Genomic DNA, 13421 nt, shown 5'->3' with positions numbered 1-13421 from the left:
GAGGAAGTGAGGGAAGCTATGGATGTGGATCAGCCAAGAGAGGAAAGCATGGGTATGGATAGGTCGGAAGAGGGTATGGGAGAGTCTCAGGGAAGCGCTCAGTGTAATACCCGGCTCGTTCAGGCATCGGAATTCCTCCCGTCCGGTGGAATCTCGGATGTCGGATTCGTTTTGCGGGGCATTGCACGGGACACTGAAGTTTTTACAAGGTTTTAGCAAGGTTTTCTACCATGTTTTAAGTGATTTACGGTTTTGAAAGGAAAGGGAATGAGTTTTGAAGAGAAAAGACCAAGGAGGCAGAATGCAGGTTCGGCCGCCGAAGGTAATGTTCGGCCGCCAAAAGTGCTATAGGTTCGGCTTCCGAAACTTCACGTTAGGCCGCCGAATGTTGCATGGTTTTGCATGCAGTTTCGGCAGCTGAAGGAAAGGCGGTTGGCCACCTATTTAAGCCCCTTTGACCTGCCATGGAGGGTGTTGGAAGCTCTCTTGGTAGTCAAAGGTGAGGTTATGCTCTCCTTGGGAGGTTTTCATGGTGTTTTCCTCAAATCTTGTAAGGTTTTCATGAGTTTTCACTTGGGTTTGAAGGTTTTGAGTAAAAAGAGGAAGTTGTGGAGCTTGAAGCTTGAGGAGCTTGGTTTCTCCATGTTTTGAAGCTAGGATCACACCAGCCAAGAGGTAAGTGTTGATCCTTATGTTTTATAGTGTTTTCAGCAAGTTTTATGGAGGGAAAGGGAAGAGTTGCATGGTGAGGTGTAAAAGGAGGTTTTTGAGGGTTTTTATGCATGAGTATGTTTATGTGTTATGGGTGTTGTTTGTTGGGGTTTTTAGGTAGTTTTGGACCCCTTTGTGCATATAGTTGAGTATATGCTTGTTATGAGTGTTGAGATGCATGTTGAGTGAGGTTTGGGGGAAGTTGAGTATGAGGTGAGCGAGGTTCTGCCTAACTGGAGAACCCAGCTTCGACCGCCGAAAGAGGGTTCGGCCGCCGAACGTGTTGAGGAGGTGGTTTCGGCTGCCTAAACCTGCCCCCGAAGGATTGGACTTTCGTCTCTGGAGGGAAGGTTCGGCCGCCGAAGGTGCCGCCGAAGGTTAGAGACTTTCGTCTCTGGAGTGTGTTTTGGGCCCCGAACCTTGCCCCCGAAAGGGTTCGGCCGCTGAACCTGCCGCCGAATGTGTTCTGTCTAGCTTTTCTTTTGCATGCTTGAGGTGCTTGTTTCAGGAGCTTTTAGAGGGCTTTTGGGAAGTTGTTTGTAAGTTAATAAGAGTATGTTTGACACCTCATTCGAGTCCATTTGTGTAGGATTGGACCCAACAGTTCAGGGAGGTAGTCAGGATTAGCAGTTGCAGAGTCAGTCAGGTTTCTGCTTGAGGAGCAGAGGTGAGTAGAACTAAACTTAATCTTTTAGACTGAGAAAATGGAATGCTTTTCATATGGTTCATGCATCATGGATGCCATGGTTTGTAATAGGGTGATTGCATTAGAAGCACGAATATGGTGCATTGCATTATCACTGTTAATAGGGATTGGACCAAGGCGACATCAATAGCCCGTCGAGGGAGTTTTGAGGTCATGTCTAATCCAAGATATGGACTAGTTGTGTTGTGACGCATTTCATGACAGAGTGTATTTAATGAACTATTTTTCAGTGTTTCTACTCACTGGGCTTTAGAAGCTCATCCCTTTCCCTTAATCCCAGTTTTGCAGGTACAGGGTTAGCTGGGAAGTCAGAAGCATCAGAGTGTTGGCGCCAGTACGCTTGTGTAATAGATTAGTGTGGACATGATGTAAATTAAAGAGATGTTTGTTACAAATGTATAGATAGTCCGTTAATGTGCTTATGGTTTAGTATGTGCTTTGCCTATAGTATGTTTCATCCCTTGTATCTGCATGTATCCTGTTTTCCATTTCTTGATGCGAAATGAGTCAAACCAGGCTTAATACATGTTGTGTTTCGAAAACTCCAGTATAATTTATAACTGTGAGGGAAGACCAGGTTTGATTCCCGTGACCCAAGATCAGACTGTGAGGGAAGATCAGGTTTGATTCCTGTGACCCAAGATCAGACCGTGAGGGAAGACCAGGTTTGATTCCTGTGACTCAACGGACAGGATTACTGGTGTAGTAGCCCTGGGGGCTATTTCAGATCGGTATATCTGAGTGGTTTTAAGGTTAAGTCTGGTAGTTTTTCGGAAAAGTTTTGACAGCTGGTAGTCCAGTCGGATCATGTATGGGATATTTGGAGTTTAGTTTAGGCTTGCTACGGGTTCTGGCGGCCTTAAGCCGACCTGAGTCCTAGCGCCGAGCAGTTTGGGCCGTTACAAAGAGGGTACCGGTTTCCGGGCTGTTACACTCAGGCCTCGGGGTTTGGTTATCCACCCCAATATCCACCCTTTCCACAGGGCCCGGGTTATCCGATGGGGGGTACGTCGGATTACTCTGGTTTTACCCCATATCCTACCTACATGCCTTACATGCCTTATCCTCCTTTTTACCCACCATATCCCATGTATCCACCCACACCTTTCCATCCCAGTTCAGCATACCCAGATCCAAGTTCAGCACCTCCTCCACCACCAGAACCAGAACCAGTAGCCCCTGTTGTCCGAGTACCTCAACCTAGCTTAGCTGAGGGAAGCAAAGTGAAAATGACAGAGTATTTGAAGTTGGATGCTCCCAAATTCAATTCGGGAGATGATCCATTTGAGTACCTCAGAGCGGTTAAGATGATAACCGATGAGTTAGGAGCTAATGATAGCAGAGCCATTGAGATGGCTGGGTTCACACTCAAATGTAAGAAAGCTCGAGAGTGGTTCAGGAATTATGTGGACCCCAGGTTGGACAGTATGTCATGGGGAGAGTTCGCCAATGAGTTTGCAGGGTGGGCTTTTCCTGACAGTTCCAGGGAGCTGAAAGTGATAGAATTTGAGCAGTTGAGGCAGACCGAGGAGATGAGTGTAGATGAATATACAGACAAGTTCCTAGATCTGCTTCAGTATGTGGGTCAGGCTTATGACACTGCCTAGAAGAAGGCAAGGAGATATACCATGAGACTTCATCCCAGGTATTCCTCCTTGATTCTTCCAGCAGAGAAAGAGAGTTTCCACTCTATTGTGGATGCAGCCAGGAAGATGGAGGCAAGTGCCATCATTCAGGGGACAGTAAAACAGCAAGTGGCACAGCCTTCGGGTTCTAAGACCCCCAGTGCAGCAGCTTCAGGCAGCAACTTCAGGCAGCAAGAAATGGGGAAAGGCAAAAGGTACAAAGAATAAGTTCTGGAGCAAGATCAAGTCTGGTTTGGGAATGGGTAGTGGCTCAAGCTCTGGCGCAAGCAGTCCAGTATGTGGGAGATGTGGGAGACCACACAAAGGAGTTTGTCGGTTGGGATCTATAGCCTGCTTTAATTGTGGGCAGGAGGGGCATTTTGCACGGGAATGTCCTAAGGCGACCTTCATGGCACCATCCCAGCAGATGACTTCTGGCAGTGTGGCTCAGCCAGCAGCTTCAGCCATGCCTCAGAGTAGTGGCAGAGGTAGAGGGAGAGGGTCAGCCTCTTCTCCAGCAGCAGGTTCCCGAGGTGGAGGTCCTGTAGCCCCAGCACGGATCTTCACTATGACTCAGGAGGAGGCAAACACGTCGAACACAGTGGTGTCAGGTAATCTCATCATTAGGTGTTCTGATGTGTATGCTTTGATGGACCCCGGTGCTTCTCACTCTTTTATTGCTTCTGGAGCCGTGGAGAGATTGGGTCTGATGATCTCTGAGTTAGAGTGTCCTCTCTGGGTCAGTGGACCCAAATGTGACCCATCAGTGACAGAGTCAGTCTGTCGCTTCAGTCCAGTGTTCATAGAGGGTAGATGCCTTCCAGCTGACTTTGTGGTTCTAGATTTGACGGATTTTGATGTCATTCTAGGGTGGATTGGCTATCTACATATGGAGCTACATTGGACTGTAGAGACAAGGTAGTTAGTCTCAGAGACCAGGATGGGTCAGAGTGTGTCTTCAGAGGAGACAGGAGGGGTACTCCTAGAGGTTTGATCTCAGCCCTTCAGGCTCGTAGGTTGCTTAGGAGGGGTTGTCAGGGGTTTCTAGCTCATGTGAGAGAGCGAGATAGTCAGGTGAGGGAACCAGCCTCAGTACCAGTAGTTCGAGAATTTCTAGATGTCTTCCCAGACGAGCTTCCAGGACTACCACCTGATAGGGAGATAGAGTTTGAAATAGAATTGTTGCCTGGTACCAGACCTATCTCTATTCCTCCCTACAGGATGGCGCCAGCAGAGTTAAAAGGACTGAAAGAGCAGTTGCAGGAGTTGGTAGATAAGGGTTTCATCCGCCCTAGTACCTCACCTTGGGGTGCTCCAGAGTTTTATGCTTTTACAGGAAAATGCATGATCATGTATGGGATTTTACAGGTACACAGACAGTATAGCAGGCTTGCTATGGGTCCCGGCGACCTTAAGTCGACCTGGATCCTAGCACCGATAGCGGTCCGATTTTCGGGTCGTTACAGTTACCCCCAACAGAAGATGGAGGAGGCACGACTTGGTTTAAAGTAGGCTCCTCCCCTAACATCTCTACACAACATCCATGGTCTTCCTGGTCTTAAAAGCCTCAATGGCTACCCATCCCAGTTGAGGGAGAAGTTCTGAGGTGTTGAGATTTTTTCCATAAGAACTATAAAAGCTGCAAAAAAACATAAAAAAACAAGTCAAAAGCACATAATGATGAATATAATAAAAAGCAAGAATAAAAAGGAATGATCGGTACTAGCTGAAGAACAATCCTCCTCTGGACGGATATCCTAACACTTGAAGACATCATATTTGAAAGGCAGGAAAGTTATCCGAGTGAAACATAACTTTTTCCACTCGGAAAGGAAAGGGAAAGAGTTGCAGAAGGTGTCGACGATCCCCCATCCTAGCTCTAAGCTCCAGTCAAAGCTCCCCTTGGCCCTAACTAAAAACGCTATACCCATTATTTGATGGAGTCTTTGTGACAAGTGAAAATGGCCAAGCCATTCCTATCGAAAAAACTTAAGAAACTATTTTTTGCCTTTAAAATCTTAAAGAAGGCCCGAAACGAACCTAAAGAGGGATCAAAGCCCCAACCCTGGCACATCGCCTCGAAGGCGCTCATAATAGAATTGAATTTAGGGTCAACATTCAAGGTGTGACTTGGAAAAGCCTAAAAACAGAGTGAACAAACCTAGAAAAGGGGAAATAAAGGCCATAATTGATTTGTTTCAGATAAAAGACAAGCCTCTTCCCGGACTGAGCGTCCACTAGGTTGGGAGGGGGAGGGAAGGAGAATAAAGCGATTAACTCGTTGAAATTTAGAGCCTGAATGTAATGGGTTTTCTTAGAAAGAAAAGCTTAGGGGAAGGTGATCAAGCATAATTTAGCCACATTTTTATCATAATTATTATTGCTTATTTACACATTTTTTAGTTTAATTTATGGTTTTTATCTTGTTTTTACAGAAAAGGAAGAAATTGGAAAATTGGAGAAAAAGTGCAGAAAATTTACAAAAAGGTGATCTGCCCAGTGATTTGCCCAAAAATCTGCTCCAATCACTGCTCTGATCAAGCTAAGGCAGAAACCCGGAGGCAACAGATAGCAGTGATATGGGCAGTGATTTGCCCAAGAAACTCGAAGATCACTGGTCAAATCACTCGCAGAGACACAGAGGACTGACTCACAGAGAAGCGATCTGGTCAGTGATTTGCCCAATCACTTGAAGAAACTGGTCAAAGCACCGGGCAAATCACTTTGACAGCAGAAAATTGCAGCAGAGCGGGAAAATTGGCAGCAAACAGAAATCCGAATTTTCAGAAGTCCAAATCCAATCCAATCACTTCCAACACAAATCCAAGAGCCACGAAAGAGCTTCTCATCCAAGGAAATCCAATTGCAATTAAATTCAACATCAAAAGAGGAGTCCAACACCAAATCAAAAAGGGATTTCAAAACCCTAGAGAATTCTTCAGCTATAAAAGGGGAGTCTCAAAACCAGCAAAGGCATCTTCGGCTGAGGAATTGAACTCGCCAGAAACTCTCCAACATCTTCTTTTTTCTTTTCCTTTCATCTTTTTGTGTATTTAGTCCACCATGAGTGGCTAAACTCTTTTCTTTTCTAGTTGAAGTTGGTGAATTTCAGATTTTATGATGAATTGGGAGATTTAAATCTCCATTGTTAAACTTCTATTTATTTTCAATATTTATGCAATTTGAGCTTTCCATAAATATTACTTTGCTTTTAGAATCAATAAGGGCCCATTGCTTTTAAATTGCTTAAGTAATATTGTTTGAATGATTTAGGTCCGTAATTGCTTAGGTTGTTCAAATACACATTTAATCAAATTGCATAATCTAAACTTGACCACGCGGTTGGCAAGGATAGAATTGGGTTTCTCTAAGTCTTAATGCAGTCAACAGTTGTTCGATGCTACAATGCCCCAAGGACGTTCCTTGGCAACTTGTTGATTAGTGTTTGATTAGCGAACGTTTCCTAATCAAACTAGAACTAAGGAGGAATTTGGATTGTGAGAAGCGTCTTCCACATCCAAAACTAATTTATTGGAATAAATAGGAGAGTTAAAGAATCAATGATCAATTCTAAACAATCTGAAATAAGATCCATACTTCAACTAGAAGCTTTTCTCTTATTGATTTACTCATCTTTAAATTATTGCTTTCTTTTGTTATTTAGTGTTAATCCATCAACTCAAAACCCCCCTCTTTTAATTATTTGTTATTTACTTATCTTGGTTATTATTAGGAAGATCTTTAGTGTCAATTCCCTGTGGTTCGACCCTATTGCCACTATCTACAAGTTTATTGTTGATTGTTTAATAGGTTTATTTTTGACGGCTTCGACAACCGCCTATCAGAAGGTTTCCGAAAGAGAAAAAGGAGTAACTCTATAAACCATTTTCTCGACTCGAGGATACGACAGACGAGCCAATGGAGAAGGAATGCATATCTATTCCAAAAGCTTGAAAGAAAAAGAAAGAAATGAAGGTGACTCTATAATAGTGAGAAAGTGTCACAGAAGCAGCGAAAGTAGGAAAGTAAAGGCGAAGCCCTATATTTATACTTAAAATCAGACATTAATGAGCATTTAAAGCACCACATTTTGGTAACCCAAATGATGATAGCCATCAAAACATATATGGAATGTTGTGGGCGCGTGCAATGCTTACTTATGATGACTCAACGTAACTCAAAGAAAATTAATGGGCTCACATTTGGCAATAAGACGATGAAAATAATTCACTTCTTTGACCGCCATAAATAACTCTTGAAGAAGCGAAATGACATTTGATAACGTATAAAAAATAGGGCCCGATGAGATCACGACACATGTCCACGGTCCCATCAGATCTTAGCAACTGAAGAGAATCGATCTCAGTAAAGGCCAAGCATGCCAAGCACAGTCTGATATAATCCTAGGATAAATACAAACTTTCAGCAAAGATAGTCAACACTTCTGATCCTACCTAAGTCGAAGCGGACGGGCAAACCTCTTCAAAATCCATACTACAAATGAGGTATTAAATGTAGGCTACAATGAGGCATTAAATGCAGGTGCGACTGACCTTTGCGACCGAAATGGACCCACCTTTATATCGGTTAGGTGAGCTGGGTACGACCTAATGAAACCATGGTAAGGTGTCGACCTCTAATATGATGGTCAACCCCTCTAACCCCCTTCGAAGTCTTAAATATGTGTGCGGTAAAACAGACTGACGTAACGTATATGATGGACAGGATATAGACTAACCGATACCACATTTATAAGCCGCCTGACACACCTATTAAAGGTGTTCACCTCTAATCTGATGGGACTTGGCGCTGGAGGTTGTCAGAATGATCGAGATGTATATATATACCCCCAGAACTAGCCAAAAAATAGGAGCTCTCTCTTTCTCTTAGAATCTCTTTCTCAGATTCTCTCTCCTCTCACACATATCCCATGGAACTCTCTCATTCTCTTTAAGGCTCCATTAGTATTTATTTTCTCTTTGTATTAATGCATCTTTCAAGTAACATTAAGATCTAATTTGAGTATCGAAAAGTCTCTACTGGTGCATTCCCGATAGACCTGTAACCATTCTTTTATATTTTGTAGGTCCCTTTCTTCAAAATCGAATATGGAGAAATTTATACGAAATCTCTAAGGCATCCACTCCTCATCGAACCAGTTACGAATCAACAATCAACCCATCAAATTGAATTATTATCTAGGTGTCCATATTTGCCGCCACTAAATCTCAAATCATCATAATTTATTTTTTATTACAAGTATCCATTATAAACTCATTACTACTATATAAATACTGCCCAGACTCAATTACTTTTATATTTTTATTGAAAAATAATGTATGTGGGGGTATACTTATCTATACCATAAGCCAAAAAATGTGAACACGAAATATTAAAAAATCATAGTAAAATAATTTAGTTTTAAGATAATTAAATAAAAATAATATTATAATTCAATGCCACACGTTAATTTGCTAAATAAATCATGAAATATATATATAAATTACCCGTTAAAGTTAATTATACTAAATTTACAATTTACATAATTTAAATAAATATAGCATGTAAATTACAATTCGGTTTTATTAGACTCGATTACAAAAATACATAAATAAGATACATCAACAGCATGCTAAATAATACAAAACAAAACTTTAACAATAAATATAAATAAGTAATTTTTTAACTGTAAAATTTAAATAAAATAAATTATAAAAAGTCATAATGGTTAAAACATTTAACTTTCTATATTAATTAATTAGACGAGTTGGATTTAAACTTTAATATGTTAAGTTCATATTATTTAAATTCTCATTCAGATGAATATTTGATGCTCTATTTATTTAATATTATTTTTGCAACTGCAGTTAAAAAAACACTTTCTTAACAAATTATGGTTAAAAAATATTGTAAATTATTTTTTATCCAATTTAATGAAAATATAAAAATAATAAAATATTATTTTCTTAACATTTAAAATAATTTCTTAAAAAAACAACTCTTTAACCTTTACCTTTTATTTAAATAGGATTATTTAAAGTAATAAAATAATTTTCAAGATTAAAAATATTCAATAAAAGAAAGGTGAAATTTTTTAAAATAAAATTTTAAAGGTTTTTAATTTATTAAATTCGTATATTAATAATTTTTTTTTCAAATTCTCTAAATACCTTATAAAATATTATAATTATTTCAAATAATGAAAACTCATTAAATTTAAAAATAATAAAAAATTATATTTTATAAAACAATACGTTAAAAAACTTTATTGTACTATATAACCATTTCAAAAATAAGTGTTAATCTAAAACTCAAGCAGGCTCGCAGTAGAATTGGCCCAAGCAACAAGCAGTCGCCGAATGAATCTAGTGTATTTGGCACGTGCCACAGATATGATGGAGTTAACAACTTAACATGGGAAGATCTTGGTTCTAGCCGGAAGAAAAACATCTAGCCAAACTCCTACTAGCCCTACCTATCTCCTGCTCCTGATATCCAAACCCTAACCCCCACCAAAAATCTCCAGTCCTTAAAACCTTAGCTTATTGTCTATCAAAATCACCACTCATTTTCTATCATACCCACTGTTTCTTCTCTTCATAACCTCACTTACCTTCGGAGTTTCCATTGTCAGCCATGGACCTCCAGCGAGCTATGCTTGACGAACTCATGGGCGCTGGTATTTTCCGCATAATCTCTCTCTCTCTCTCTGTGTCTCTCTCTCCCTTCACAGACTCAGATTGTTTACTGCTTAAAATTTTCGTGATTTGGAATTCCTAATTATCATGCTCTGCAGTTTAAGATGTTATATACTTTTTATAGGGCTTTTTGTGCTGTTGATGTATAGTAGTGTTTCCTCTTTAGTTTAACCTTAACGATTCTGTTATGGTGATTTTACCAGATCGTAATTTGACGGAGGAAGAGAAAAAAGAGTACAAGGAAATTACGTGGGATTCTAAGGAGGTGTGTCCATATTATATGGCTCGGTTTTGTCCTCATGATCTCTTTGTTAATACCAAAAGTGATTTAGGTGCGTTCTATTTTTGAATCCTTCAGATTTACCCCCATGTTTACAGGCTTGAAGGTTTAATTATTTATTATTTTCTTTTTGCTGTATCGTTTCTGTGACAGGGCCATGTGATAGGATTCATGATCCAAAGTTGAAGGAAAGGTATGAGCTAGGTTCTTGTGATGCATCCTATATATGCTAATATTTTGATTTTCTGTTTGGTGCAAGTGATCTAAAGACGATAATGATATTATTTCAAGAAGAGATAATCATCTTTTGAGTGAAAAAATTTTAAGTGTCGTCTTTTTCACACTTCACATTCTTTGCATAGCATTGCATGGTCATGTTTGTGTTTGTGGCTGATCATAATCGGAAAAGAATGAGTTTGAATAAAGATCATGTCTCCTGAGCAACATATCCATCCAGCATGCAACATTTACATTATAGGAATGATTTTCTGGATGTGCTGTATTTCTCTCTGTTGCTGAGTTTGGACATAGGACAGTCTCCTACTGTATTATTCAATCCTATTTAATGGCTGTTAATTAATTTCCGACTCTAGCTTTGAGAATTCTCCAAGACACGACAGATATCTGCCCAAATTTGAAGCTGAACTTGCTCAGCGTTGTGAGAAACTGGTAGATTCCATACTTTGTTGACTATTGGTTGCTTGTTATGATTGACTTTCAGTACAAGCTTTTACTGCCAAATCTTAATTTTTTTTGTCATAGGTGATGGATTTGGATAGAAGAGTTAGGCGTGGACGAGAACGGCTAGCTCAAGGGGAGGAACCAATGCCACCTCCCCCACTGTCAGCTGGAAAGTCTGAACAGTTATCTGTGGTGGAGGAGAAAATAAAGAACCTGCTGGTGCAAGTGGAATCACTTGGTGAAGCTGGGAAGGTGGATGAAGCTCAAGCTCTTATGAAAAAGGTGCAGCTATTTTAACTCTGTCTAGCAACATCTGCTGCCCTTCCCCTGACCTGGGAAAGCAAAACATTTTAAAAGAAAGTCAACTTTATTAGTTTATGAGAACTTGCTATTTAGAAGTACTTTGAATTTTAACAACATGACATTCCACTATTGATTCTTTGAGTTCCTCCTTATTTATGTTTGAATAGATCATATTCCAAAGTCTCAAAAAAAAAAAAAGTTTCGAAACTTCAGTGTTGGTGTTTATTTTGTCATCATTATTAGTTAAATTGTAACTTTTTGGTGTTTCTTTGCAGGTGGATGAACTCAATGTTGAGAAGGCCTTAATTCAATCGCAGAGCGATAAGTTGTTGATGGTTCCACAGGAGAAAAAGATGGCCTTATGTGAGATTTGTGGTTCTTTTCTAGTAGCAAATGATGCTGTGGAGAGGACTCAGTCTCATGTCTTAGGGAAGCAGCACATAGGTTATGGCTTGGTCCGAGATTTCATCACAGAGTACAAGGTGAGTTACATTTCCAAAAGTGAATTCCAATTTGGGATTTGTTTCTCGCACTTGACAAAGAATGAGGAATACATTTTACAGGAAGCTAAGGAGAAGGCAAAGGAAGAGGAGAGACTAGCTAGAGAGAAAGAAGCTGAAGAACGAAGGAAGCAAAGGGAGAAGGAACATGAGAGGAGGAGGAGTAATTCTGATGATAGGGACCGTTATCATGATAGAGATCGAGACAGGGAGAGGGACCGCAATCGTGAACGTGAACGGGATCGTGAAAGGACACGGGAGTGGAATGGTAGAGGTAGTGGGGATGGAGGAAAGGGGACAGATTGGAGGTCTAGGAATGGAAGAGAGAGTGGCAAGGATAGGTATCGTGACCGCAGTAGGTCAAGGTCCCCTGTTAGACATGGTCACAGGAGATCCCCTAAAAGTCCAGTTCGCCAATATTAAATGGATTGTGTAGATAGATATCGAAGCTTTTAAATTGAGGTAGACTTCTTCAATCTCGAAGTTTTATGAGCATGTGTTATTGGAATATTTAGTTCAATCAGAATTATGGGTAAATTTTTTTTTGCTATCTCACAGCTTTGTTGAGACTATACCTCCCTTTCATCAATATTAATAGAGGAGAAAAGGGTTGAGGTAGGTATGACTTGTTATTGTTGTAAGTCTTTCACATTCATCATAGGCGTTGGCTGAATTGAATTTCTTTTACGTGATTGTCTCTAGAACATTATTTTCAGAGTCTAGTGTCCCTTTCCTTATATTGGGTCCATTGATGGATATCCTGTTCTCATGTATTTAAGAGTGCAGAAACAAATTATATGCTTGAATGACAGTGCTGCATATAGGGACGATGGTTTTATGTCACAATTTTGAGGTAACCCAATTCTTATTAGTTTCATGGCCATCGTGGTAATTTGACTTACCCTATTTATTTACATTTGATTTTTCTCAACTCAAGTCAATGTGATTTGCAACTGCTGCTTTCTCCACTGAACGGTAAAGAAGGTCTAGAATCCTGAAACTATTGGGATTAACCATGTACAACTTAAAAAATGATTTGACAGGGTAGCAATGCTTGATAAAATTTATTTTACCAGGTGACCATCTGCTTGATTTTAGTGATATGATTTCATTGTAGCTTGTTTTCATGTTGGCTATCTACAAGGTAGGGATGCTCATTCCTTCTCCTGCTGCCTGATCATTATTTGGTGGGAACTTGTGATGGTGCATAGTTTATGCGCATGAGCAGGGAATTAAGACCAATGGACATTGTGTTTTTTAGGGTAATAAATGGTTCTCCATACTCATTTTCATGCAGAAATGGATTTCCCATTCTCAGAGTAGGTTATTTTTGGAGTCAAACTTTCAAACCAGTGTCAGACAATTTTATAGGTAACTACTTCTCTTTGTAGAGTAATTTTCTTAGTTTCTTAGCCTCCTAAAGGCATAATTGCTTTGATACTGTTTTTACACTTGCTTGAAACTACTTCAGTGGACTGGGATGCAAGGTTACGCTGCATTGCAAAACCTATAACTTGCAATTTTCTTGGTGCCCGGAGGTAATTTGAACATGTGCATGATTATGTCGAATAGTTTCTTCATATTCCAGTTTGCAGGAAAGACGTGTACATCTGGTTAAGCCAGATGGCATAGTTGCCACCGAAAGTGCATCCTTGATGCTATGCAAGGAATTATGTGTTCAGGGGAAAATGTCTTCTAATTGAAAGATACAGAAATGGAGTAATATTTTTAAGAACCACCTGGAAGAGCAATTTGCAGCTGGCTTTAATTTTCCGCCAGCACCTGGTCTATGCGTTTTTTGACAGTTCACTAATGTTGCTAACATGTGTTGCTACTATATAAACCACCCTTTACTTTGTCATTTTATGTGATATGTGGTTGTTATGGTATTCTTTGGTCGTATGCATGTTGGCGAAT

The 13421-nt window shown here is 40.0% G+C and overlaps 1 protein-coding gene across 15 annotated transcripts; it reads left to right on the top strand.

Annotated features, from left to right (window-relative positions):
* Positions 1-9454: 9454 nt before the first annotated feature.
* On the top strand, positions 9455-13391 carry LOC110599643 (luc7-like protein 3). 15 transcript variants are annotated; one of them, XR_006348511.1, is made up of 10 exons: positions 9456-9721; positions 9944-10072; positions 10174-10213; positions 10614-10689; positions 10783-10983; positions 11280-11486; positions 11568-11966; positions 12063-12119; positions 12802-12875; positions 12976-13391. XR_006348511.1 is itself a non-coding variant. In XM_043950440.1 (8 exons), the coding sequence occupies exons 1-7, from the start codon at positions 9679-9681 to the stop codon at positions 11925-11927; spliced, it is 1056 nt and encodes a 351-aa protein (XP_043806375.1). In that variant the 5' UTR covers positions 9456-9678; the 3' UTR covers positions 11928-11966; positions 12063-13391. The 15 variants fall into 15 exon arrangements, 1 of the variants encoding a protein (XP_043806375.1); XR_006348508.1 differs by adding an exon at positions 12291-12357 and having other exon boundaries at positions 12802-13391; XR_006348503.1 differs by having other exon boundaries at positions 12291-12875.
* Positions 13392-13421: the final 30 nt, after the last annotated feature.

Source organism: Manihot esculenta, chromosome 14 (genome assembly GCF_001659605.2).
Source record: "Manihot esculenta cultivar AM560-2 chromosome 14, M.esculenta_v8, whole genome shotgun sequence".
Taxonomy (NCBI): domain Eukaryota; kingdom Viridiplantae; phylum Streptophyta; class Magnoliopsida; order Malpighiales; family Euphorbiaceae; genus Manihot; species Manihot esculenta.
Note: the sequence above shows the minus strand (reverse complement) of the source record. Positions and strands in the feature narration are given on the sequence as shown.